This window comes from Hemitrygon akajei, chromosome 19, assembly GCF_048418815.1.
Source record: "Hemitrygon akajei chromosome 19, sHemAka1.3, whole genome shotgun sequence".
NCBI classification, from domain to species: Eukaryota; Metazoa; Chordata; class Chondrichthyes; order Myliobatiformes; family Dasyatidae; genus Hemitrygon; species Hemitrygon akajei.
Genome location: NC_133142.1, coordinates 56,067,545 through 56,095,490, shown reverse-complemented (window position 1 = coordinate 56,095,490; position 27,946 = coordinate 56,067,545). Strand labels below are relative to the sequence as shown.

Genomic DNA, 27,946 nt, shown 5'->3' with positions numbered 1-27,946 from the left:
CTTTGATTTGGCTATAGAACCTTTGGCGATAGCTTTTCGAAATTGTCCTGAACTGACCGGGATTTGGAGAGGGGGTGTTGAGCATAAAGTTTCTCTTTATGCTGATGACTTATTACTTTTTCTTTCAAATCCGTCTACATCCTTACCTCCAATGTTTTCACTTCTTGACCAGTTTAGCCAGTTCTCTGGATATAAACTTAATTTACATAAGAGCGAACTTTTCCCAATTAATAAAGAAGCACAAGAATTAACATTTCATGATCTCCCTTTTAAAGTAGTCCACAATCAATTTACTTATCTTGGGATTACAGTCACAAGGAAGTTTAAAGATCTCTTTTGTGAAAATTTTGCCAATCTTTCATATACTATTAAACAGAGTCTGTTACAATGGTCACCTCTATCTATGTCTTTGGTAGGTCATATTAATGTTGTTAAAATGTATGTTCTCCCTAAACTTTTATATTTATTTCAATCAATCCCAATTTTTATTCCTAAATCTTTTTTTGATTCCTTAGACTCTATTATTTTGTCATATCTGTGGAAGAATAAGTGCTCTAGAATTAACAAAGTTTATCTCCAAAAATCTAAAAAAGAGGGTGGCATGGCTTTACCTAACTTTCGTTTATATTATTGGGCAGCCAATATACGTTGTGCTACCTTTTGGTCTTTTTTCCATGGCCAACCCGAGTGCCCTAATTGGGTGGCAATGGAGTTGAGCTCCACTAAAGAATTATCTATCTCTGCACTTCTCGGCTCTGTACTCCCTAGTAGTTTGTCCAGATTAATAGTTAACCCTCTTGTCAGACACACTTTGCGTATATGGGCTCAGTTTAGGAAATTTTATGGTTTCCATGGTTTTTCCTTTTCTAGCCCTATCTTACATAATCACCTTTTTTTACCTACTACGTATGACTCAGCCTTCCATGATTGGTATAGGAAGGGCATTAGACATTTTGAAGATCTTTTTATTGATAATCGCTTCGCCTCTTTTCAACAGTTCTCTGCTAAGTTCAATTTGCCTAATGCTCATTTTTTTAGATATCTCCAAATTAGACACTTTATTACTCCTTTAATCCCTAACTTCCCTGAAATGCCTGAGAAAAATGTTATGGACTTATTTCTTTCTATTAATCCACTAGGTAAAGGTTTAATATCATTTATTCGTGATAAATTAGCAGCCCTACGACGTGCCCCTGTGGATAAAATTAAAATGGCATGGGAGCATGATTTAAATACCTCTTTATCCGATGAGACTTGGGACTCGATTCTCAAATCGGTTAATTCAACCTCTCTTTGTGCTCGCCATTGCCTTTTATAGTTTAAGATTGTTCATAGAGCCCATATGTCTAAATCTAAATTATCTCGATTTTACCCTAACATCAGTCCGCTTTGTGATAAATGCAAAAGGGGCGAGGCCTCTCTCATTCATATGTACTGGTTTAGTCCTAGCTTGGAGAAATTTTGGAAAGATGTCTTCATAACGTTATCGTATATTCTGAATCACCACCTAGAACCTAACCCTTTAATTGCTTTGTTCGGTTTCTGGGGTGAGACAGATTTACGTCTGAGTTCGACTAAGTGTCGAATATTATCTTTTGCCTCTCTCCTGGCTAGACGTTTAATCCTCCTTAGATGGAGAGATGTTGCCCCGCCCACACATGCTCAATGGCTTAACGATATTATGGCCTGCTTAGACCTTGAAAAAAATTCATTATTCAGTCCTTAATTCAGATTTAAAGTTCTATAAGGTCTGGGGACCTTTTATTGAGTACTTTCATAACCTTCCTCTTAACTAAGGTTTTTTTTCGGTCCCTTGCTTTCAGCTCCTTTTTTTTGTAGTAGGCATTAATATCCTCTGTTGCTAAGTGTATTTACAGTTTTGGGGGTTTGATTGTCCTGATTTATATTCTCTATATTGTGTTGTGGTTGGTCTGGAGTTTTTTCTTGTTGCGGGGCTTGGGGAGGATACTAATTTTACATGTCTTCAATTTGGGTGCTTTCTCAATTATCTTTCTTGTATTATATTATTATTGTATGTTTATTTTTGCACTGTATCAACGTTCTTCATTTTGATCCGGGGTTTTTTTTATCTGTAGCTATGTAGAAAATGTATAAAAAAACTAATAAAAAAAAAAAAGATCACTACTAATCTGTTCATCCACCTCTTTCAGAGGTGTAGTCCATCCGATATATGCCATTCATCCACCTTCTGGCTTTCAGTTTCCTCAGTACTTACTCCTTAGTAATGCCCACTGCATTCATCTCTGCTCTCTGACTCTCTTGATTTTCTGGCACGTTCCTGATGTCTTCCACTGTAAGCACTGATGCTCCTCCACCATTTCCCTGTTTTCCATTTTTGCTTCTCCAACCTCATTGTCAAGTGGTTTAATGTCGATTCTTACCTCTCTAGTACCCTTTATGAATCTTTAAAAAAACTTCTGCGATCTTCTTTTATATTGTTAGTTTCATATCAGAATCAGGTTTAATATCACCATCATATGTCGTGAAATTTATTGTTTTTGTGGCAATGATACACTGCATTACGTAACAATAAAAACTGTGAATTATTTGTAAATATACAAACATTTGTAGAATCAGAATCAGGTTTATTATCACCAGTATGTGTCATAAAATTTGTTAACTTAGCGGCAGCAATTCAATACAATACTTAATATAGAAGAATAAATAAATAAATTACAGTATATGCATATTGAATGGATTAAAAATTGGGCAAAAAAAGCAATAATATTTATTTAAAAAGTGAGGTAGTGTTCATGGGTTCAATGTCCATTTAGGAATTAGATGGCAGATGGGAAGAAACTGTTCCTGAATCGCTGAGTATATGCCTTCAGGTTTCTGTATCTCCTACCTGATGGTAACAGTGAGAAAAGGGCATGCCCTGGGTGCTGGAGGTCCTTAATAATGGATGCTCCCTTTCTGAGACACCGCTCCTTGAAGATGTCCTGGGTACTTTGTAGGCTAGTACGTAAGATGGATCCGACTAAATTTACGACCCTCTGCAGTTTTTTTCAGTCCTGTGCAGTAGCTCCCCCTCCCCCATACCAGACAGTGATATAGCCTGTCAGAATGCTCTTCACGGTACAACTATAGAAGTTTTTGAGTGTTTTTGTTGACATACTAAATCTCTTTAAACCCCTAATGAAGTATAGTCGCTGTCTTGCCTTCTTTATAAATGCATTGATATGATGGGACCAGGTTAGATCCTCAGAGATCTTGACTCCCAGGAACTTGAAGCTGCTCACTCACTCCACTTCTGATCCCTCTATGAGGATTGGTTTGTGTTCCTTCATCTTACCCTTCCTCAAGTCCACAATCAGCTCTTTCGTCTTACTGACATTGAGTGCAAGGTTGTTGCTGCAACACCACTCCACTAGTTGGCATATTTTGCTTCTCTACAACCTCTCTTCTCCATCTGAGATTCTACCAACAATGGTTGTATTACAGCAAATTTATAGATGGTATTTGAGCTATGCCTAGCCACATAGTCATGGGTATAGAGAGAGTAGAACAGTGGGCCAAGAACACACTCCAGAGGTGCGCCAGTGTTGATCGTCAGCGAGGAGGAGATATTATCACCAATCCGCACAGATTGTGGTCTTCCGGTTAGAAAGTCAAGGATCCAATTGCAGAGAGAGGTACACAGGTCCAGGTTCTGTATCAATCAGGATTCTGGGAATGAAGGTATTAAATGCTAAGATACAGTCAATGAACAGCATCCTGACATAGGTGCTTACATTGTCCAGGTGGACTAAGGCTGTGTGAAAAGCCATTGAGATTGCATTTGCAATATGCAAATTGCAGTGGGTCCAGGTCCTTGCTGAGGCAGGAGTTCAGTCTAGTCATGACCAACCTCTCAATGCATTTGATCACTGTAGATGTGAGTGCTACTGGGCGATAATCATTAAGGCAGCTCACATTAATCTTCTTAGGCACTGGTATATTTGTTGCCTTTTTGAAGCAAGTGGGAACTTCCACCCGTAACAGTGAGAGGTTGAGAGGTTTATATATAAATATAAAATAAATAAATTAAAAAAGTAGTGAGATAGTGCTCATGCTTTCAGTGTCCATTCAGAAACTTGCTGGCAGAGGGGAAGAAACTGTTCCTGAATCATTGAGTGCATGCCTTCAGGCTGCTGTACTTTCTTCCTGCTGGTAGCAATGAGAAAAGGTTATGTCCTGGGTGATGGAGGTCCTTAATGATGGATGCCACCTTTTTGAGACATCACTCCTTGAAAATGTCCTGGATGCTACAGCGGCTAATACTTATGATGGAGTTGACTGAGTTCACAACTTTATGCATCTTCTTTCAGTCCTGTGCAGTACCCACCCACCACCACCCCCATATCAGATGGTAATTCAGCCAGACAGAATGTTCTCCACAGTACATCTGTAGAAATTTGCGAGAGTCTTTGGTAACATACCAAATTTCCTCAAACTCCTGATGTAATATAGCTGCTGCTGTGCCTTGTTTGTTACTGCATCAATATATTGGACCCAGATAGATCCTCAGATACATTGACACCCAGGATCTTGAAACTGCTCACTTTTCCAATTTTGATCCCTCTGTTAGGGCTGGTGTGTGTTGCCTCATCTTACCCTTCCTGAGTGCAAAGTTGTTGCTGTAACACCACTCTGCTAGTTGATATATCTCACTCCTGTACACCTTCTCGTCACCATCCGAAATACTGCCAACAATAGTGTGTCATCAACAAATATATAGCTGGCATTTGAGCTGTGCCTAGCCATACAGTCATGGGTGAAGAGAGAACAGAGGACACATCCTTGAGGTGCACCAGTGTTGATTGTTAGTTAGCAAGGTGGAGATGATATTTCCGATCCGCACAGACTGTGGTCTTCATTTGAGGAAGTTGAGGATCCAGTTGAAGAGGAAGGTACAAAGGCCCAGGTTTTGGAGCTTTTTGATCAGAACTGTAGAAATAATTGTGTTAAATGCTCAGCAGTATGCAATAAACAGCATCCTTTCAGAAGTATTAGGTGATCCAAGTGATCCAAGACCGCCTAAAGAACCAATGAGATCGTATCCTCTGTAGACCTATTGTGGTGAAAGGCAAATTGCAGTGGTTCCAGGTCCTTGCTGAGTTGGTTTTAGCCATAATAAACCTCTCAAAGCACTTCATCCATCATAGATATGAGTGTTACTGAATGATAGTCATGTACAAATCTTGAGCTTTCCCCCAGCACATCCATATCCAAGTCATTGATAGATACCAAAGAAATGGTAGTACTCTTTTACTTATCATACAGCCAATTTAGGAGGCTGCTCTTAAACTTTGAAGCCAGAAACTGTCACGGTCCCGACCGTTAATTCCCCATTTTCTCCTAATTCCCTTTGATGGCGGCACACCTGGTTCTCATCAAGACCTGCAGCATAAAAACCCCAGTTTTGCATCCACTCATTGCCAGATCATTGTTTGATCAGTGTGATAATTAACGTTCCCGGCCGCTTAGGATTATGTATTCTAAGTTTTATTTCAGTACTGAGGTTTACCTCTGTAACTCCGTCTCTCCATGTCAAGAAAAGTATTGTCTGTCGCTTGCCTTTCTATGCTCCGTGTCAAGATGATTTGCCTGCCGCCTGTCTCCTGTTTGCCGTTCAGCACCAGCAACGCCCTATGTCAAGATAAGTTCTGCCCGCCTCCTGCTTTCTTGTTCACCCTCCTGGTTGCCGTTCACTCTCACACCCTCGTCTGCATCCTAACTCAATCTCCGTGCCAGTGTCCTGCGTTTGGGTTCACCCCATTCTTTGCAACAGAAATTTATTTAATTCTTTAAAGCATCTTGCACCTTTAGGTTGCTGTAGGTATTCAGCTTCTTCTGCTATCTTCCATCAAATGGGTAAAGAATGCTGAAGTACTTAAGGGCGGGTACCGTGTTATTCAAGCAGATGGAAGCCACATTCTGTAACACGTCCAGCAATTTTGTTCTAGTGTACTATGCTGCATAAACAAAAACAAAATGTTAAACTTCTAAGCGCTTTTAATAAACTGAGACTTAGTAAGCTTCTAGCAAGGAGATAAATCTGAATCACACTATGAGATCCAGAAAAATAAGTGGGCCTCATTTCAGTTATGTTCTCTCTCATTTTACAGGAATGATCATTTCTCTCCAGCTGCTTCGAGGTGATATGGATCATATTCGCAGAGAGAATCCCATTATCTTTAACCGGGGAGTGGCCATCACCCGCAAACTAGGTTTTCCTGACGTCATCATGCCAGGTAGGCTTTGACCTGTAGTTACTGTGGAATGTAATTGGAGCTAAGTGCTTCATTTTAAAAGAAATCAGTGAGAAATAAGGTACTGTACATAGGAATTTTATATTCATCATTGGTTGAGAACTTCTATGTGTCTGGAGATTAGAAAAGAATGTGCACCAAATCACATTGATAAATTTCCTCACAAAGGCATATTCTCAAATGTTTGTTACGGAAAGAGCTATGAAGTGCATCTCTGGTGGCAAGGTTTGGAATTATGAAAAATGAATAGCGAAATTAGAAAGCAATCTCAAGAATATATAAAATAATACATTAAACTAATTTGCAAAACTAGACTAGAGAAAAGGAGTTGGAAATGGCAATGCAAATTTAAACCTATGCTGGCAGGAAATTCTTCTTCATTTAAGGTGGTTGACATGACATAAACGTACTGACAAGATTTCCGAGTCCAAAGCTCAGAAATTTTTTTTTTAAATTTAATGCGACAATGAATGATTTCTAAATGGTTAAATGAACAATGATTCAAACAAATGATTCATTAAAAGAAAGGGAGTGTTGTAAATATTCAGAAAGTCCGTGGTATTTCCCTGTGGTGAGAGAAGCAAATTTCATAATTCAGGTTGATGACCCTGATCCATTTGTTTCATTCCAGTTCTGTACCTACTGAGTTAATCCTCTCAAGGATATAAATAACCATTCATACCTAACCATGCAAATCAGTATAAGAAATGGATTCACTTTTTCATACTTGGAGAATGTGATGAATATTAATAGTTTAAGGTAATTTCAATGTGCAATTCATTTGAAATAAACCTCATTCCCATTGAAAGAAATTAACACATGCTAATGTTGTGAAAATTGAATTCCCTCGCTGATCCTATTGAAACCATTTAATACATTTTCTGGAGGAATGGAGGCTTGTGCCTCAGGCTACATACACACTAGATCAGATAAATCTGTAACCAAAGCTTTTTCTCTTCGTTTTGACCCTCCGTCCACACTGAAACAGCATTTTCCTCCCCCGAAAACTGAGCTTTTCTAAAACGCCCTCCGGAGTGTGTAAATTTGAAAATGCTGCTTGGCAAGAGTAGTGTGGATGGGGTAACCAGAGATATCTAGAAACGCTGTCACGGCGTGCTGGAACAGACGGCCGCATTTCATTGTTTTCTTGAACGCAACCCCCCACACAATCTAACAATTTCAGAACAGACGGCAACGAGACTGAAGCCAGAAGAGTTAGAAATGTACTCACCAAATACTTTGACCCATATCTTACTGAATAAATAAGTGTACTCACTTTGCCCTGTTTTCTGTCCTTGCTTGTATGAAGGTGGTTTACCTATTTATGCAAGTACTTCTCTGACAATAGATGTGTAACAGCCTAATATAACATTGTATGGAGTTACAAGATAACACTGATGCAGACATGTTTTATATGTTTAACAAGGTGTTTTATTAATGCAACAGAGTTAGTCAGTTTTTCAATGTTCGTCGTCAGCTGGGTCATACTGTCCGTGAACTTCCAGTTGGTTGCCTCCATATGCTCCAGTATTTGTTTTTATCAGTTTTAAGTCCTCCTGCGTGAGAGCGAACAGCTGTCTGTCATTTGGCAATTTCGTTTTAAATTTTTCTAGTCTGTAACAAGACAAACGCATACTTTCACAGTGAGTTTCAACACCAAACATGTCGCTTGTTTTCTGTAGATCTGTTCTGCGCATGCCCAGTAGGAGGAGATTCACCCAAATACCCGTTTTAATGTGGACGGAGATATTTTCAAAAACGCATGGTGTGGACGCCTATTGTTTTTACGCGAAACCGGCGTTTTCAAAATTATTTGGTCTAGTGTGGACGTAGCCTGATTTTATTATACATTTAATTTACTTTCCACCTATTTTTTTGTAAAGAAAATTTTGCAGTGAACAAGTCTGAGGTCCTTCCCAATGTATGTAACCAAACCAGTCTTTATGCCCATAGAATTCCTTGTGCAGTAAACCATCAAATTAACTGAAAGCAAAATATTGTAGCTAGCCTGAAACGAGTTCTGTTTCCCTCTCCACAAACACTCGTAACTTGCTGAGTAGTCCCAAAATAGTGTTTTTGCTACATATATTGCTTCCTTTTCTTGTCAGCTGAGCATTGGCATCGTTGTTCAGTTACTCCATAACACTGGTGCTGTGTTAAGTGAAAGAAACCAGTGATGAATGTTGATACATTATGGATGAATTTTATCTGGTAATTTTGTGCTGGATTTTGTGGTGTGCTGGATTTTATTTGGTAATTTTGTGTGTCAAGGAGAACACTTTTAATCCTGGACCTGTGCTTGAATTTTTAGCTGATGTCAAATTTAACATTGCTTTTGTAAGAGGTACACATGGTTATAGCATCATTGAGTATATTGGACTATATGCATCTTTACACCCCATTGTTTATACTGTGTTGTTGCACTTTCTTTTGTTGTTGCTACAAGGTGCTGATTTGATCCCAGCTTCATTTGTAAATCTCAAGCAAACATTTATAGAGCAACTTAAATATGTCTCAGATTGAATAACATGCCACTTTACACATAATGCAAGTATGCTGACAGTACGCAGAGTAGGTAGTTGGTGGTATCAATCCTTGTGTAATGCTGGTTTAATACAGTACTTGGTACTCCATATAAAACTGCATCTATTCAGCAAACTCAGCATGGACTCAGGTTCAGGAAGATGGTTACCCGAACTTGAGACCATCTTGAGTATGCTGAATAGATGCAGCAAACTCAGTTCTCACCCCCTTCCCTTTAGCATCATTCATTCATCACATCATTTAGCATCTTACTCTCATTATTTATTACTTAAAGGGACACTAAATTTCTTCCAGGTTTGTTGAGTATTGATAGGCAGGGCATGATGTTTATAGAATATTTTCTGTTTGATATTTACAGTGGGACATCTGAGGTGTCACAGAGTATTTTCTGTGCAGCAAGTGGAATTTTAAAATTGAGCTTTCACCAGGACTAGGAGAATACGAGAAGGCCCAAAATTATGTGGGCCAGGAAACTTTTCCATTCTGTCTCAGACCATTGTATTCATCATTTTCATGCTACATCAATGGATCATGGGAAACAAGGGTTGTATGTTGACTCAAGTCGGGGCTCTAGAAACCAGAGCTACTGTGAGATCAGATCTTCCCTTACAAGCCTGATTGAATTCTTTGAGGACGTAACAAAACACATTGATGAAGGTCGAGCAGTGGATGTAGTGTATATGGATTTCAGTAAGGCACTTGATAAGGTTCCCCATTCAAGGCTCCTTCAGAAAGTAAGGAGGCATGGAATCCAAGGGGATCTTGCTTTGTGGATCCAGAATTGGTTTGCCCACAGAAGGCAAAGGGTAGTTATAGATGGCTTGCATTCTGCATGGAGGTCGGTGACCAGTGGGGTGCCTCAGGGATCTGTTTTGGGACCCCTCCTCTTTGTGATTTTCATAAATGACCTGGATGAAAAAGTCGACGGGTGGGTTAGTAAATTTGCTAATAACACAAAGATTGGGGGTATTGTGGATAGCCTGGAGGGTTGTCAGAGGTTACAGCGTGACATTGATAGGATGCAGAACTGGGCTGAGAAGTGACAGATGGAGCTCAACCAAGACGGGTGTGAGGTGGCTCATTTTGGTAGGTCCAATTTGAAGACAGAATATAATATAAATGGTAAGACTCTTGGCAGTGTGGAGGATCTGAGAAATCTTGGGGTCCGTGTTGATAGGACACTCAAAGCTGCTGTGCATATTGACAGTGTTGTTAAGAAGGCGTATGATATGTTGGCATTCGTCAACCGTGGGATTGAGTTCAAGAGCTGTGAAGTGATGTTACAGCTGTACAAGACCTTGGCCAGACCTCACTTGGAGTACTGTGTTAAGTTCTGGTCACCTCACTACAGGAAGGATGTGGATACTATAGAGAGAGTGCAGAGGAGATTTACAAGGATGTTGCCTGGATTGGAGGGCATACCTTATGAGAATAGGTTGAGTGTACTTGGACTTTTCTCCTTGGAGCAATGGAGGATGAGAGGTGACCTGATCGAGGTGTATAAGATGAATGAGAGGCATTGATCATGTGGATAGCCAGAGGCTTTTTCCCAGGGCTGAAATGGCTAACCCAAGGAGGCATAGTTTTAAGGTGCTTGGAAATAGCTACTGAGGGGTTGTCAGTTTTTTACACAGAGTGGTGGGTGCAGTGGTGGAAGCGGATACAATAGGGTCTTTTAAGAGCCTCTTTGATAGGTTCATAGAGCTTAGAAAAATAGAGGGCTATGCGCTAGGGAAACTCTAGGCAGTCTCTAGAATAGGTAATATGATTGGCATAACATTGTGGCCCGAAGGGTCTGTAATGTGCTGTAAATTTCTATGTTCTGTGTTCTGTCTGCATAGTCAGCTGCATTATGGAGAACACTACAATTAAAATGATGAAACACATTTCTGTTGATTGAACAGTCTGAAGACCCTCTCTTGCTCAAACCAAAGAGATGCTGCAATGCTCTTGTGAATAAACAGCTATAGTGATGTTCAAGAGGCTGTACATAACAAAACCTGTCTGTTCCTCCCAACTTCAATACCATATCAAAAAATGGAGGTGGCTGCACCAGTCTGTACCATGACATGATTTACACTAAGTTCTTAAACATGCCAGTGATTTATTACATGGTGGAGATAATGAGTAGCTACACTTTAAGAAATGCAGTCATATCAGTTTCAGCTGTTGCTATTGACTATAGAAATAATATCACATGATATACTATATATTTGGCTCCACACAGCAATCATCACAATGAAGTGCAAATATGAAATTCTGTTGGTAAATTGCACAGTCTGTTGGCTATCCGTATATCATAAATGAACATTCTCTCCCATGCAACACTTCCTTTCCTTCATTCTCGTTGGTCTGCATCTTTCTATGTTGGCTTTCTTCCAGATTAATTGCTGACTTACAGGAAAGAGCTTCTGTTGGCTGCAGTGTTACAAACATAGGAAAGCTAGATATGGAGGTCAGATAGAAAAATAAATACACTTGCCTGTAACAACTGCTTTAAAAGAGATCATTACAATGGGTATACTGGAAAAAGACAATTTTTTTGTAGACAGGGTTTGTATTCCTAAAGGTTAACTTGCAGGTTGAATCAGTAACAAGGTAGCATTCATTTCAAGACTAGAATATAAAAGTAAGAATGTAATTCTGAGACTATAAGATATTGGTCAGACCACTTTTAGAGTATTGTGACCGGTTTTGGGCCCCTTATCTAAGAAAAGTTGTGACGGCATTTGAGTGTCCAGAGGCATTTACAACAGTGATCCTGAGAATGAAAGGGTTAATATATGAGGAGCATTTAATAGCTCTGGGCCTGTACTCACTGAAGTTTGGGAGAATGGGGGGGTGGTCTCATTGAAACCTACTGAATATTGAAAGGCCTAAACAGGGTGGACATGGAAAATCTGTTTCCATTAGTGGGAGAGTCTAAGATCAGGAGGTACATCCTCAGAATAAAAGGATATCCCTTTAGAACAGAGATGATGAGGAATTTCATTAGCCAGAGGCTGATGAATCTATAGAATTAATTGCCACATACATCTATGGAGGCCGAGTTATTTGGTATATTTAAAGCTGTGGTTAACAGGTTCTTGATTACTAAGGGTGTTAAGGGTAAGAATGTAAGAATATGGAGAATAAGGTTGAGAGGGATAGTAAAACAGCCAGGTAGAGCAGACTCAATGAACCAAATAACCTAACCCTGCTCTTAATATCTTAGGGTCTAAACCTCACTATATATGCCTCAACCTCACTATATGGAATCTGCCCTTCACAGTTGTCATTACATGCTTACCATGTTCCTGCGGTTCCTGTTCTTAACGTTAGGTTTAACATGTGCTGTCAGAGATTGTACTCAATGGCCACCTATGAACAATGAATTACCACCTACCCACCCGCAATATAAGCAAGACCAAACTACAGAGACAGTGACAAGCTCACACAAGGTCATCACTTTCACTGATAATTGGGTTAGGCTTGCCTGCAGTCACACAGTTTGGAGAGCTTCGTCATGGCTCATGCAGTCAGCGGCAAAGCAGAAACTACCAGTGAGTCCAAGCTGAAGTCTGTCAGCAAACCAAGAAGCAAAATATGTTTCATTCTCCATCTTTTGAGGAGATTTTATGAGAATGTTTGCAACTTAATCATTGGATTTATTTTTTTTTTGCTCAAGCCTCATTTCCAAGCTATTTTCAAGCACTTCAATCAATTGTCACATCTCCTTTCATCCTTCAAGATGTTGACTATCAATTTGATAATATTATTCCCAAATACTGAATAAAGTTAGTCATGAAAAACTGGATGTCAGCACTGTTAGTATCATTCCAGTCATTCTGGCCCATTAGTAGAATAACCGACAAAATTATGAACAGGAAAGTGAAACAAAAGCACTGAGATGTAGTGACCTCTGAAGCTGGAGGCAGGCTAAGGTGCAACCTTGTACTGGAATTACGTGCCCAAGACTGGGACACCTGTGCTCTGCCATGGACTACAACAGGAAAGAACGCCCTCTGGTTCTAGAATATCCTGTCCTCAGAAAAATATTCTGACTAAGCATCTTATCTGTATCCCTCATTATTTTATAACCTCCATAAGATCATTTCTCAGCCTCCTACATTACAGAGAAAATAACACTAGCTCGTTCAGTCTCTTCGTGAACCTATAGCCCTCCGTTCCAGGCAATATCCTGATGAATCTCTTCTGCATTTCAAATGCTATCACATCCTTTTTACAATGTGGATCTGAAGAACTGTTCATAGTACTCTACGTGCTCTTGTGCCATGGTGTCTCAACTCTTATACTCAGCCTATAAAGGCTAGCAAACCAAATGCCTTGTTCAATTATCTATTCATTTGTGTTGCCACTTTAAGGGAGCGATGGACTTGAACCTTAAGATCTCTCTGTACATGAATGCTCCTATAGTCCCTGAAGTTTACTCCATGAGTCCTAACAAAATTTGACCTCACAAATGTATTATCTCACACTTGTCCTGATTGTTCCACCCAATCTTTCAGCTGATCTATGCCCCACTGCTTTCTTAAACAATTTTCTTCATTGTCTACAATTAAACCTATTTATGTGTTGTCTGCAAATGTAGTCATTATGTCATTTATATTCTCACCCGAATCCTTTATACATAGTCTAAACAATAAAATTCCCAGCTCTGAGCTCTCTGTCACACCACTCGTTATAGATTTCTAGTCAGAAAAATATCCATCCACAATTACCCACTACCTCTTAACACCAAAACAATTTTGAATCCAGTTTGCCTCAACTTTCTGGACTAGCATACCATACAAAACTTTGTCAAAAAACTTGCCAAAGTCTGTAGTAAATCACATCCACTTTCTGTCCTTTTTAATATTCTTAGTTACCTCCTCAAAAAGATAATTATATTTGTGAGTAGCACATGCAAAATACTGGAAGAGCTCAGCAGGCCAGGCAGTATCTATGGAAAAGAGTACAGACAGCGTTTTGGGCCGAGACCCTTCAGCGGGACTGGAGAAAACAGATGAAGACTCGGAGTAAAAGGGTGGGGGAGGGGAGGGAGAAAAACAAGATAGATGAAACAGGAGGGGAAGGGGTGAAGTAAAGAGTTGGGAGGTTGATTGGTGAAAGAGATATAGGGCTAGAGAAGGGGGAATCTAATAGGAGAGGAGAGAAAAAATGGGGAGCAAGGAGATAAGGTGAGAGAGGGAAGTGGAAATGGGGAATAGAGAATGATGGGGGGAGCATTACCGGAAGTTCAAGAAATCGATGTTCATGCTATCAGGTTGGAAGCTACCCAGATGGAAAATAAGGTCTTGCTCCTCCAACCCGAGTATGACCTCATTATGACAGTAGATAAGGCCATGGATGGACATGTCGGAATGGAAACACCACTTTTTCTAGCGGACAGACCATAGGTGCTTGGCAAAGTGGTCTCCCAATCTACGTTGGGTGTCACCGATATACAAGAACCACACCAGGAGTGCCAGATACAATAGGTGACCACAACAGACTCACAGGTAAAGTGTCGCCTCACCTGGAAGGACTGTCGGGGCCCTGAATGGTTGTGAGGAAGGAGTTGTAGAACTTCTTCCACTTGAAAGGATAAGTGCCAGGAGGTAGATCAGTTGGGGGGGGGGGGTGAATGGACAAGGGAGTCGCGTAGGGAGCAGTCCCTGCAGAAAGCAGAAAGTGGGGTAAGATGTGCTTGGTGGTGGGATCCTATTGGAAAGGGCAGAGGTTAGAGGTTAGAGAATTATGTACTGGACGTGGAGGCTGGTGGGGTGGTAGGTGAGGACACAAGAGGAACCCTATCCCCAGTGAAAAGATGGGGTGAGGGCAGGCATGCGTGAAACGGAAGAGATGCGGTTGAGTGCAGCGTTAATAATGGAGGAAGGGAAGCCCCTTTGTTTGAAGAAGGAGAAAATCTCCTTTGTTCTGGAATGAAAAGCACATCCTGAGAGCAGATGTGATGGAGACGGAGGAATTGAAAGAAGGAAATGGCATTTTTACAAGTATCAGGGTGGAAAGTGGATAAACTGTCTCCAGAAATAGAGACCGAGATTGAGAAAGGGGAAGGGGGTGTCGGAAATGCATCAGGTAAATTTGAGGGCAGATGAACCTTCTGTCTTCTCCTATTAGATTCCCCCTTCTCCAGCCCTATATCTCTTTCACCAATCAACTTTCCAACTCTTTACTTCACCACCCCTCCCCCCTCTCAGTTTCACCTATCACCTTGTGTTTCTCCTTCCCTTTTACTCTGAGTCCTCATCTTTTCTCTCCAGTCCTGCTGAAGGGTCTCAGCCCAAAGTGTCAGATGTTCTCTTTTCTATTGATGCTGCCTGGCCTGCTGAGTTCCTCCAACATTTTGTATGTGTCACTTGGATTTCGAGCATCTGCAGATTTTCTTTTGTTTATAATTATATTTGTGAGCCATGTTCTCTTCTGCCCAAAATCAGTAAGCTTATTGGGAAAGTTGAAATCACCTACAATTACAACTCTGTTGCTTTAATGCCCTTTTGTGTTCTGCTCACATGTTTTATTCTAATTCCCACTGACTATTGCGAGGATTATGGTATAACCCCATCAAAGTGATTATTCCTTACTTTTTCCTAATTTCTAATCCCTCCAGAATATCCTCCCTGAGGAGTACCCAAATGCTCTTCCTGCAAGTGTTTGACACTTCCCTGATCTCCCACATTTGACAGGTGGAACGTCTCACTCCCCTGGGTACCCTAACTACAAAGCTATTAGCAACTGAGTTAAAATAAAAGACCTTACCTTCTGTAATGTCTTTGTCATTCTGCTTTCTCACTGAACATTATCTTGTCAAAGCCTCTGCACTTTGACCTCAATCACAACACTTCAACCTCAGAAAGAGGCACTCTCAAAATGACCACTCCTGTATAGCAGTTTCCACTATAATTAACTCTCTTTTTGTAGCGCTAGTAGCCCTCAATTCACTCCATCTGACTTTTTCTTACAACATCTAAGGTAACTAATGCTGTTGTAGCCTTTGAAGGCCTTCTCTTTCTCTTATAATCGTAACCTTCTGGTAACCGATCTAATAAGTCCTTGAAATTCAAATTGCACCTTTCAAAACCTTTGCCAGTTTTAAAATAATGTTTTTAATAAGATTTTTTGATAAGGTTGTTATTTTTTCACAATAGCTGTTTAGTTTATGCTGCTAGTGATCAGTATTTTTGACATAACTGACATTTGTCAGAAATAAAACAGGAGTAAAGTATTGTAAATATATCTTTAAAGAATATGACAAATTAAGTGCTTGGATAAATACTGTATATGTCACTTTTATTTTGAATGAAAGGTAGCTGCTTGTTGTGCTGAATAACTTGTGTCAACCTGCCTTGCAATGTATATAATGGCTGACTGGATAAGTATTACTGTATTTTTTGTGCATCTTCTTAAAACAGAGGTAGAGTTCAAATCTAATTTGAAGACGTAAAATCAAATTTGATTCATTCATGTGCATCTCTCTGGTTGGGATATACATATGTATCCTTGCTCTCAGCTCACTTTTGGACATGTCTAATCAAACTAAGATTGTTCAGGATCAAATTTTATGTTCAAAGTTCAATGTAGATAAGCATCTTTTTTGTTCAGAGATTTTGAAAAGAACAGTAAACTTTGTGATTCAAAGCAAAATTTCTGCTAAATCCTGTTCAATTTTATCTGAATACTGGTTTAAATTTGAGCTATCACCCTAAAAAGTTCATTTTCTTTTATCAAGACTGTGTTGATGTGGATGTACATGCCACATTCCAAGTAAACTAGAGTGCAGAAGTAGTCTGTTCAGTCCTCCAGTTTTTTTAGAGTTTCCCTTGCTCGCTGAATTTTGTTTGATTGCAAAGCTGATACTAAGCCGGGGAAAATATTTGGGGGAAAGGGGGAAATTTTATAGAAAAATCACTGGAAGAGAAAGAAAATATAGAGGCCCAAATAAATCAGTCCGCAGATAATGATTGGCTGTCATAGAGAAGGAAACGTGATGTGCAGGTAGAAAGCCTTCCCACAGTAGTTTCAAGTCCATTTATTAGGAGAAGGTTGCAACACACATTGCTTCCTGGAGGTCTTGGCTCTGTGATGAGTCTTGGTAATGAATGCATCATTCTCTCAAACTAAGTAGTTGCTGACATGATTCTCCAGCTGCTGGTGTGACTGCTAAATTGCTTAAAATTTTAGCTTGACCTTCTTTCTGCATTGGAGCTGTAGCCTACCTTTGCATCACAATAGTGTTGGGTTGTTCATGGACATCTTCAGTAGAATCTCCACATGTCCCAACCAATCCAAATTAGTATATGCATGCTGTAGTCTATTTCGCTCAAGGATCTGGCTAATGATCTGTTAGTACCAAGTGACTCCACTACTACTTAGAGCATGCAATTAACAAGCATAAAGAAAGGCATCGAGGACTGAAATCTGATAGACAGAGGCAGTGTAAACATGTAAGATAAATTTTGACTGTACTAACAAGTACATTGCATCTTTATTTATGAATTATTATTACTTCAATTGTGATAGAAGCGATCCTCACTGTCCAGAGCTTCATTATCACGAGTATTTTGTGTGGGATTTTAGTATTCAGTGACATGACAATTACTTTCATGACATTGATCTTGAAGAAATTCAGGTTAGCTATGTATCTACTGTAATAACTCGTCCTGATTTTTACTCATAAGACAAACTGCAGTGAAGTTTCTCACCCTGGTAAAAATGTGAATAATTAACAATTCTGCCTTTCTCTCAGTGCTCAGATTATGCATTCTACATGCCTGTTTCTCGTGGAATTGCCTTTTTCTATGTAATACTCAGGTTCTGTCAACAATCTCTGGCCTCGCCAAATGTATGAATTGAGGTGTAAGCTCACCCGAAACCCCGTTTGTGTGGATGCTGCGTGATGTGTTCCCCTGTCACAAATCAGTACCACGAAATAACAGACAGTGCACCATATGCAATTAAACAATTTAACTTTATAATTCTTAATTTGACTAAAGGGTTAGTAAAGAAAAATCAAAAAGAAAAGGGCCCATTTTAATGAAACAGTCCAATGTGCGCAAGTTGGAGCTCATGATTTCCCTTTCACTGATCCTCCATCGATTTCCCTGGGCTTCATCGACTCCCGGCCCCACTCCAAGTCCACTTCTGCAATCTCTCCTCTCCAGCATCTTTTCTGTCCATCTCCCACCAAATAAAAGACCCAGATCACCTCGGTGTCAGGCACACAGAATGAAAACACACTCCCTTCATTGGACGACTCACATTCCAAAGTACCTGTTATCACTAACCATAACCCGAACATTGCTTCCACATAAAGAACATTATTAGTAGTAGAACTTTTCCTCGGGTGTCACATCTATAATAAAACCATGTACAAACTTGTTACCAACAGCTTTATTCTATGTAGTTCCTGACATGGAAGTGTTTGAAGTTACTTCGTTTTACAACTTAAGCTTCAGAAGGTAGAGCCAAATGTATCTCTAAAGTTCAAGGTTATCTGAATCAATGTTTTGGAAGAAAGAGATATGATTGCCACTATCCATCACAAAACTATGTAGTAACTAGTCGCAAACAACCTTATTTCAGGATGTTGCAGTGCTTGGCATCAGATGGGCCAAATGCATTGCAAAATTTCCAGATTGGGTAAATCAGTGTTTCTGAAGGAAAAAACTATAATTGCCATTTTCTATAATACATGATATACAAACATGTTGCAGACAACTTGGGTAAACTTCAGTCTACATTGCACCACATTGCTTATTATATTACAAATAATTCAAGTGTAATCCAGGTATTTTATTGGAAATATCATTTGGGGCATTCAAGAAGCACTTAGATAGTCACATGGATGATCAAAAACTGGAGGGCTGTTTAGGAGGGGAGAGTTAGATTGTTCTCAGTGTATGTTAAAAGAGCAATACAGCATTGTGGCCAAAGGGCCTGTACTGTGCTGTAATGTTCTTAGTTCCATATCACTACATCAGATACTCTATTAGAAACAGTGAAAACAGACTCCAGTTTTAATATTTTAAAAGTGTGCATTGGTTAGTTTTCAGTACTATACAAGATTCAGTGCAGTATTCTTCTCATTATTATGATGCTCAAACTTATGACTAGTATTGTGGGAACAACACTGTGTTTCATTTAGTTCATTAGAGTCATTCCATCATTGCAATGTTGCCATGATGCAATCTCAATAAACACTAACATCAGTGTTTAATTTCATTTGGTGCTCAGATATTGTAAAATACTAGTCATACCTGAGATAAGGTGCAGTGTACATGCATTATAAGTTAATGACTAAATGTTTATCAGGAAGTTTCTTGTGAACTGCTCTTGTTGATTATATTTGTACATCAATGTCAGAAATGAGTTTGGTTGGTAGCTAATTCTCTGTTCTTGTGAGTAATAAAGGTTGTGTGCACCGAAGTATCATATAGCCAAAAGGTTACCTGCTTACCTGCTTATAAGAAAGTAGTCTGGTAACTCCAATTTCAGAGATAAATCTGAAATTTCAAATTCAAAATTACAGCATTTCCAGCCTAATAGGCAACATTTCCATTTCAGATCTGTTGGATTAAAATTGCTCCCATGTATTTCAATTTGAATTTAGGTTTTTTAAATATTACTTATATATTATTGATTATATTCTCCTGTAATCATCACAACATTGTAAAGAAGCATTTCATGGAGATAACTCCCAAAATCTACACTCTAGCTAAGTGTAATCATTCGACAGTTACATATTCCAAAGAGAAATATGGCCAGACATGGCCAGAAATATGGCCAGACATATTCCAAAATTCGTCTACTTCAGTCCTTTTTTAACAATGTTTTATGTTGATTTAATCCAAAGAGTGCAGGTTGTGCAGCTCGAGAGGTACCAATTCAACACAAGACATAACTGTTGTCAGTGGAAGGGATAATCTTCTACAGATGCTGCTTCGTAACTGTATGGGATAATGATAAAACACTGGCATCATTTCTGTCTTCCAATTTAATTCTAATCTCCCTTCTATAAGCCACATCTGATACTTAATCGTATTTTCCACCATCCTACAATGTTTTGTTTTTTTTGTTAAAATCTTTTGTTTTGGATTTTTTCCTCTCCACATCTTGCACCGCATTTCCAGAAACAGTCAGAAACACACACTTTTACATCCTTGCGATGTACCATACTGCCTCACAGTCAATGAATGTTTTTAAAGATCCGTCATGGTTGCGTACAACAACCAGTTGTGTTTTACAAGTTCCACAAAAGCAAATGGGATGAATAAGTGAACAGAAAATTATCATTTACTCACTTGGCAATTAGAAAATACACTCAGTGGCCACCCAATTAGGTACCTCCTGTACCTAATAAAGTGGTCACTGAGTGTATGTTCATAGTCTTCTGCTGCTGTAGCTCATCCACTTCAAGGTCTGACACGTTGTGCATTCAGAGATGCTCTTCTGCACATAACTATTGTAATGCATGATTATTTGAGTTAATGTCACCCTCTTGGCAGCTTGAACAAGTCTGGCCATTCTCCTCTGAACTTTCCTGATAACTATGCATTTTTGCCCACAGAACTGCCACTAACTGGATGTTTTTTTTTAATTTTCACACTATTCTCTGTTAACTCTGGAGGATGTTGTGTGTGAAAATCGCAGGAGAATAGTAGTTTCTGAGAAACTCAAACCACCCCATCTGTCACCGACAATCATTCCATAGTCAAAGTCATTTAGATCATAATTCTCCCCCATTTTTGGTGTCAATAATAACTGAACCTCTTAACCATGTCTTTGTACTTTGAGTTGCTGCCACATGATTAGTTGATTAAATATTTGCATTAATAAGCAGGTGTACAGGCATACCTAATAAAGTGGCCACTGAGTATGTTTTGCCATACTTGCAGATAATGCCAAATAGTGAATTATTTTGTACAATGTAAGCACATGCCTATAGTGCTTAGCAGTTCATCTCTAGCTGTAATACATTCTGTGTTATGTATGTATATATAAAGAACTTCCAGTGTGCAATGTGGGTAGTTCACCTGGAACTGGAAGAGACACGTTGGCTGGTCGCAGATGCAGGTGTGAGCTGAAAACCTCTAACTGTAAATAAATATGTTAGTGTTTAAAATCCATGCAAAGTTTGTCTTTATTTAGAACAAATATAACATGTTGTCAGAAGTCAGCATGAGGTGTAAATATCAAGCATAACTGAATAACACGAGCAACTAAGAAAGAGACGCTAGTTGCAACAGGGAATAAAAAAGACTGTGTTAGAAGCAAGTGAGATCAGTCAGTGTGGCAACAGAACACCTTGGGCCCAGGAATTTACATAATTCACCGAGATAAATCTAGGTAAACGCCTGTCATAGATAAGCTAAGTCCTCCAGCATGTATTCAGTTTACTGGCAATCTAGTTGATAACTGGAAGTGCTTCAAACAGCGAATCAGTATATATTTAGTGGCGAGCAGAGCTGGAGAGATGCATGAAAATTTGAAAGCATCTATCTATCTGTAATTGGCAAAGATGCTTTGGACATCTTTGACAACTTTCAAATTGATGATACAGCCTTGACTTTGGACACTCTGACGTCAAAATTTGAGGAGTATTTTGTCCCAAATAAAAACATCGCATTTAAAAGATGCAAGTTCTTTTTCTGTTAACAGAAACAAGGTGTTAGCTTTGACCAAAACTTAGCTGAGCTTCCACACTGAGTAAGTCCCGTGAGTTTGGAGATTTGTGACATTCACTAATTAGAGACAAAATAGTTTGCACAAATTCGAGTAATGGGCTCAAAGAAAGATTACTCCATGAAAAAGATTTAACACTGGAAAAGTATGGCTATGTGTAGGGCAGCAGAGATCACATAATCACAAGCAAAGGACCTGCACCGGGCAGAAACAACAGTGCATGCTGTGAAAGCAGAGGGGCAGAGCACATGACATTTCCCAAAGCAACAGCATAGCAACGAGCTTGCTGAAACAGCAAATGTGGAGATAGGCACATCCCAAAGACGTTCCTGCTTATGAAAAGTTCTGCAATAATTGTGCAAAGAGGAATCATTTTGCAAACTAATGCAAAGCTGGGCTACTAAGAGAAAGGTACACACGGTTGCTGAGGAAAGGAGGAAGTCTTTGTGGGTTCTCTACAGACTGCTGGTGCTGGTAAGACAGAATGGATTGTTCCAGTACCTGTGAATGAAACAATAATTCCATTCAATCTTGACACCAGAGCCCAGGTGAATCTGTTGTCTATGGATGTTTACAGGACTCTCAAAGTAAAGAGTAAGATTTACCCAGTGAAGTTAAAAGTGACAAGCTGTACTGGAGAGAACATTCCAGTAAAAGGGAACTGCAGAGGGACCTTCAAACACAAAGGACAGCAGTAAATGGCACAGCTATTTATTGTTGAAAAGCAAGTACAGCCAATATTAGCAAGCACAGCGTCTGCTGATTTTCTCTTGTTTGTGACAGCCAATATTAGGTCTGAGTGAATGTGAAAAGAGTTTTTGTACTGGCTTCAAAGACCAAAGATGACCACACTTCACTTATGGAAGAGTACATAGATGTCTTTGAGAAGCTCGGATGCTTACCTCGTGTACACAGAATTCATAATAGATGAGACAGTGGCTCCTGTTGTTCATGCATGCAGGAAAGTTTATTCTGCACTTAGGGACAAACTCAAACAAGAAGTAGCATGCATGGAATGGATAAACGTCATACAGAAAATTGAAGAACCAATAGATTGGGTGAGCTTACTGATCATTGTGCTAAAGAAAAATGAAGCAATGTCTAGACTCAAGAGATCTCAATAAAGCCATCAAGAGAAAGCATTTTAAATTGCCAGTATGGGAGTTCCACGTGAGTTAGTATCAGACAATGGTCCACAATTTTCGAGGTGTGAATTTGAGTCCTTTGTCAATGATAGGGAGTTTCAACATATACCTTCAAGCCCATGCCACCCAAAATCTAATGCCTAGTAGAGAGTTTAGTCAAGGTAATGAAGGGCCTCATGAAGGTGGTGCAAGGTGGATGAGAGGACTTCCACAAAAGTCTGATGATTTACAAACGTGCACCACTGCAAAATGGCCTTTCACCAGCCCAAATACTGATGGGTCAACACATACGCACTAACCTTCTAGTGCACAGAAACCTGTTAACACCTAAAGGAGGACACAAGGTCAAATTGGCTAAAGAGAAAGGGAAGGAAAAGCAGAAACAGTATCATGACAAGACTGCAAAAAGCTTATCAGTCTTGAAATCTGGAGATCAAGTGCAAATCCAAGATCAGGATTCAGTCACATGGTCCATGAAAGGATACTGTATGTGCAAGAGGAATTTGCTCCATCTTCCTACTAGATCCAGATGGAGCGAGAAACACCTCTCAGAAGGAATGGTGAGAATCTATGACCATAAGCTCCAAGCCAATGCTGTGACATGTCACTTGCCAATACAACAAAGAGGCCAACAGACGTTCTTCAGTGTTCTCAGAAATACACTAATATTAACACTTAGGTGAAAACAATACATCTGTGCAGACAAATAGCAGACTAAAAAGGATCATCAAACCATTTCCGAGATAGATAGAGAGTTTGTGAGTGAATAATGGACTGTATTGCTCATTACAATTGAAGTTAATATAAATATCTTTGCTAGAAAGCATTATTGTTTCTTGCAGGTTTTTGAGGACATAGTATTGTATTTGTTTTTTCTTTAAAGGGAGAAGGTGTGTTATGTGTGTACATAATCAGGTCACACATAATTCCCATTGTGCAACACGAGCGATTCATCCAAAACTGGAAGTGACATGGGGGCTAGTCGCAGACGCAGGTGTCAAGCTAGAAGCCTTTAACTGTAAATAAATGTGCTAGCTTTTAAAACCCACACAAAATTTGTCTTTATTAAGAACAAATATAACACATACAACTTCAGACCAGGTTACAATAGAATTCATATTGCAGGCTTTAATCCACCAAGGTTAAGAAATCTGTGGAGAGCTCATTGTAAGACTGTTTCTGAAAAATAAATGGACAGTTGTAATTAGCTCACTGCCAGAACCAATTTGAGTTTCATCATGTTCTTCATTGAATATTTTTTGAAGGAACAACATCCTATGATGTTAAATTTCTTTCTGTTAAAACTGCCCTGGTTCTAGTTATGAATCTGATGAATTTCAAATCCTAGCAGCTGATCTACTTGATATTTATCATGTTGCTGAGAGCAACTTTAATTAACATTCAAAGTTAATCTGTTTGTTTTTATTTTATTACTTTTTTTCTCTGAAGTATTTTCTGCCACGTGATCCCACTATATATATCTGAAGCTCTTCCATATTAGATCAGTCATTCTGAACAAAGACAATAATTTGTTTTATCTAGTAGGAAACCACTGGAAATCATTTAAGCAGTATACATCTAGGAAATGGAACACTTACATAGGGAACAGTAGACCTTTGCAGCCCAAATAGTTGGACATTGCAATTGGTGTAAAAATATATATACATTCAGTAGCCACTTTATTAGGTACACCTGTACACCTGTTTGTTAATGCAAATATTTAATCAGCCAATTGTGGCGGCATAAAAGCATGCAGACATGCTCATGAAGTTCACTTGTTTTTCAGACCACACATCAGAAATGTGACCTAAGTGACTTTGACTGCAGTATAATTGTCATTTCCTTGGCAGGGCGATTTAAGAATCCCAGAAACTGCTGATCTTCTGGGATTTTGACTCATAACAGTCTCTGGAGTTTACAGAGAATGGTGCAATAAAGAAAGAGCATGCAGTGAGCAGCAGTTTTGTGGGCAAAAATCCTTGTTAAGAGAAGTCAGAGGAGAGTGGTCATACCAGTTCCAACTGATAAGGAAACTGACAGTAACACAGATAACCACGTGTTACAACAGTGGTGTGCAGAACAGCATTTCTGATGCACAACACGTCAAACCTTGAAGTGGATGGGCTGTAGCAGCAGACAAAATAAATTTGGTTCCACTCCCGTACCTAATAAAGTGGCCACTGAGTGTATGCCCATGTTGAATGCACATCATACTCTACAGTACCACCTGCACCAATCAACAGAAAAAAAAACTGTGACCCAAAAAAACAGAATTAAGTGTAATGATGGCAGGAGGCTTGCTATAGCCATAACGTGCATAGGTGTGATAATAAGAGGATTATCGTGGTGGGAGATTTTAATTTCCCAAATATCAACTGGCATTTTCCTAGAGCAAGGGGTTTAGATGGGGTGGAGTTTGTTAGGTGTGTTCAAGAAGGTTTCTTGACACAATATGTAGATAAGCCTACAAGAGGAGAGGCTGTACTTGATCTGGTTTTGGGAAATGAACCTGGTCAGGTGTCAGATCTCTCAGTGGGAGAGCATTTTGGAGATAGTGATCACGACTCTATCTCCTTTATCATAGCATTGGAGAGGGATAGGAACAGACAAGTTAAGAAAGTGTTTAATTGGAGTAAGGGGAAATATGAGGTATAGATACGTTCCAATGAGACAGGGAAAGGATGGTAGGGTATAGGAACCATGGTGTGTAAAGGCTGTTGTAAATCTAGTTAAGAAGAAAAGAAGAGCTTATGAAAGGTTCAAAAAGCTAGGTAATGATAGAGAGCTAGAAGATTATAAGGCTAGCAGGAAGGAGCTCAAGAAAGAAATTTGGAGAGCCAGAAGGGGCCATGAGAAGGCCTTGGTGGTCGGGATTAAGGAAAACCCCAAGGCATTCTACACGTATGTGAAGAGCAAGAGGATAAAACGTGAAAGAATAGGACCAATCAAGTGTGACAGTGGAAAAGTGTGTATGGAACCGGAGGAGATAGCAGAGGTACTTAATGAGTACGTTGCTTCAGTATTCACTACAGAAAAGGATCTTGGTGATTGTAGAGATGACTGACAGCGGACTGAAAAGCTTGAGCATGTAGATATTAAGAAAGAGGATGTGCAGGAGCTTTTGGAAAGCATCAAGTTGGATAAGTCATTGGGAGATGAGATGTATCCCAGACTACTGTGGGAGGCAAGGGAGGAGATTGCTGAGCCTTTGGTGATGAGCTTTGCATCATCAATGGGGACTGGAGAGGTTCTGGAGGATTGGAGGGTTGCGGATGTTGTTCCCTTATTCAAGAAAGAGAATAGAGATAGCCCAGGAAATTATACGCCAGTGAGTCTTACTTCAGTGGTTGGTATGTTGATGGAAAAGATCCTGAGAGGCAGGATTTATGAACATTTGGAGAGGCATAATATGATTAGGAATAGTCAGCATGGCTTTGTGAAAGACAGGTCGTGCCTTATGAGCGTGACTAAACACATTGATGATGGTAGAACAGTAGATGAAGGTACCCCATGCAAAGCTTATTGAGAAAGTAAGGAGGCATGGGATCCAAGGGGAAATTGCTTTGTGGGTCCAGAACTGGCTTGCCACAGAAGGCAAAGAGTAGACAGGTCATATTCTGCATGGAGGTCAGTGACCAGTGGTGTGCTGCAGGGATCTGTTCTGGGACCTGCCACTCTTCATGATTTTTATAAATGACCTGGATGAAGAAGTGGAGGGATGGGTTAGTAAATTTGCTGATGACACAAAGGTTGGAGGTGTGGTGGATAGTATGGAGGGCTGTCAGATGATACAGCGGGACATTGATATGTTGCAAAAATGGGCTGAGAAGTGGGAGATGGAGTTTGAACCCAGATAATTGTGAGGTGGTTCATTTTGGTAGGTCAAATATGATGATAGAATATAGTATTAATGGTAAGATTCTTGGCAGTGTGGAGGGTCAGAGGGATCTTAGGGTCCGAGACCATAGGACACTCAAGGCTGCTGTGCAGGTTGACTCTGTGGTTAAGAAGGCATATAGTGCATTGGCTTTCATCAGTCGTGGGTTTGAGTTTAAGAGCCTAGAGGTTTATGTTGCAGCTATATAGGACCCTGGTCAGACCCCACTTGGAGTACTGTGCTCAGTTCTGGTCACCTCACTATAGGAAGGATGTGGAAACCATAGAAAGGGTGCAGAGGAGATTTACAAGGATGTTGCCTGGACTGGAGAGCAATCCTTATGAGAATAGGTTGAGTGAACTCAGCCTTTTTTCCTTGGAGCAATGGAGGATGATAGGTGACCTGATAGAGGTGTATAAGATGATGAGAGGCATTGATCGTGTGGATAGTCAGACCCTTTTTCCCAGGGCTGAAATGGCTAGCATGAGAGGGCACAGTTTTAAGGTGCTTGGAAGTAGGTACAGAGGAGATATCAGGGGTAAGTTTTTTACACAGAGAATGGTGAGTGTGTGGAATGGGTTGGCGGCGACGGTGGTAGAGGCGGATACGATAGGGTCTTTTAAGAGACTCCTAGACAGGTATATGGAGCTCAGAAAAATGGAGGGCAATGAGTAACCCTAGGTAATTTCTGAGGTAAGGACATGTTTGGCTGAAGGGCCTGTATTGTGCTGTAGGTTTTTTATGTTTCTATGTTTTCAATGCTTTCAAGACCAAATGTTCCAACCCAACTTCTCAACTAAGACTGTAAATCCTTCACAACTTCAAGCACCACATTTGAGAATATAGACACCTTGATCATGACCATCTTTAACAAATAAATGTGACTCATGTTAGCATCAGAAGAGTCTCTGCCATGTACCACAGAAAAAGTGATCATGAAAGTAATTTGCTTCTGCCTACTTCCAGCTGCTCCATGATTCACAGTGCTGATTCCATCCATCAAGAAACACAGCAGATATTATCTTCACCTCACAACAATTCCAAGATAAATGCAGGCTGTAGTATAAAGCACTCTGCATGGACTCTTAAGAAAAACTGGCTTGATCTTCCCAGGTTTGATTGCCTTCAAAAGTTTATCAACACTATACATCTGCTATTAATGGCATTCCAGCGGTAATTCTAACCAATACTCCACCATAAAAGTAATTCCAGTGCAGATTATGATCAGGCAAAATTGTCTCATCATTACAACCCTTTTCTCTTTGCAATATTGCACCTCATCTCCAGTAAACATACACATTATTGCATCTCCACCAGTAAGTATCAAAATATTGCATCTCATCTCCAGTAAGATTCCCCTTGAGTGGAGATAATCTGCAGGACAAATAAGAAACTATTCAAACTATTTCTTTTCTACTTCA

General features: G+C 39.7%; 1 protein-coding gene across 7 annotated transcripts in view; it reads left to right on the top strand.

The window, feature by feature from the left end:
- The window catches only part of dock3 (dedicator of cytokinesis 3), a 968,429-nt gene that overhangs the window by 655,320 nt on the left and 285,163 nt on the right, over positions 1-27,946 (top strand). For all 7 annotated transcript variants that reach the window (XM_073072555.1, XM_073072554.1, XM_073072550.1 and 4 more), the window contains exon 14: positions 6,132-6,257. In XM_073072555.1, coding sequence (XP_072928656.1) covers positions 6,132-6,257 — 126 coding nt within the window. The remainder of the gene's footprint in view (positions 1-6,131; positions 6,258-27,946) is intronic.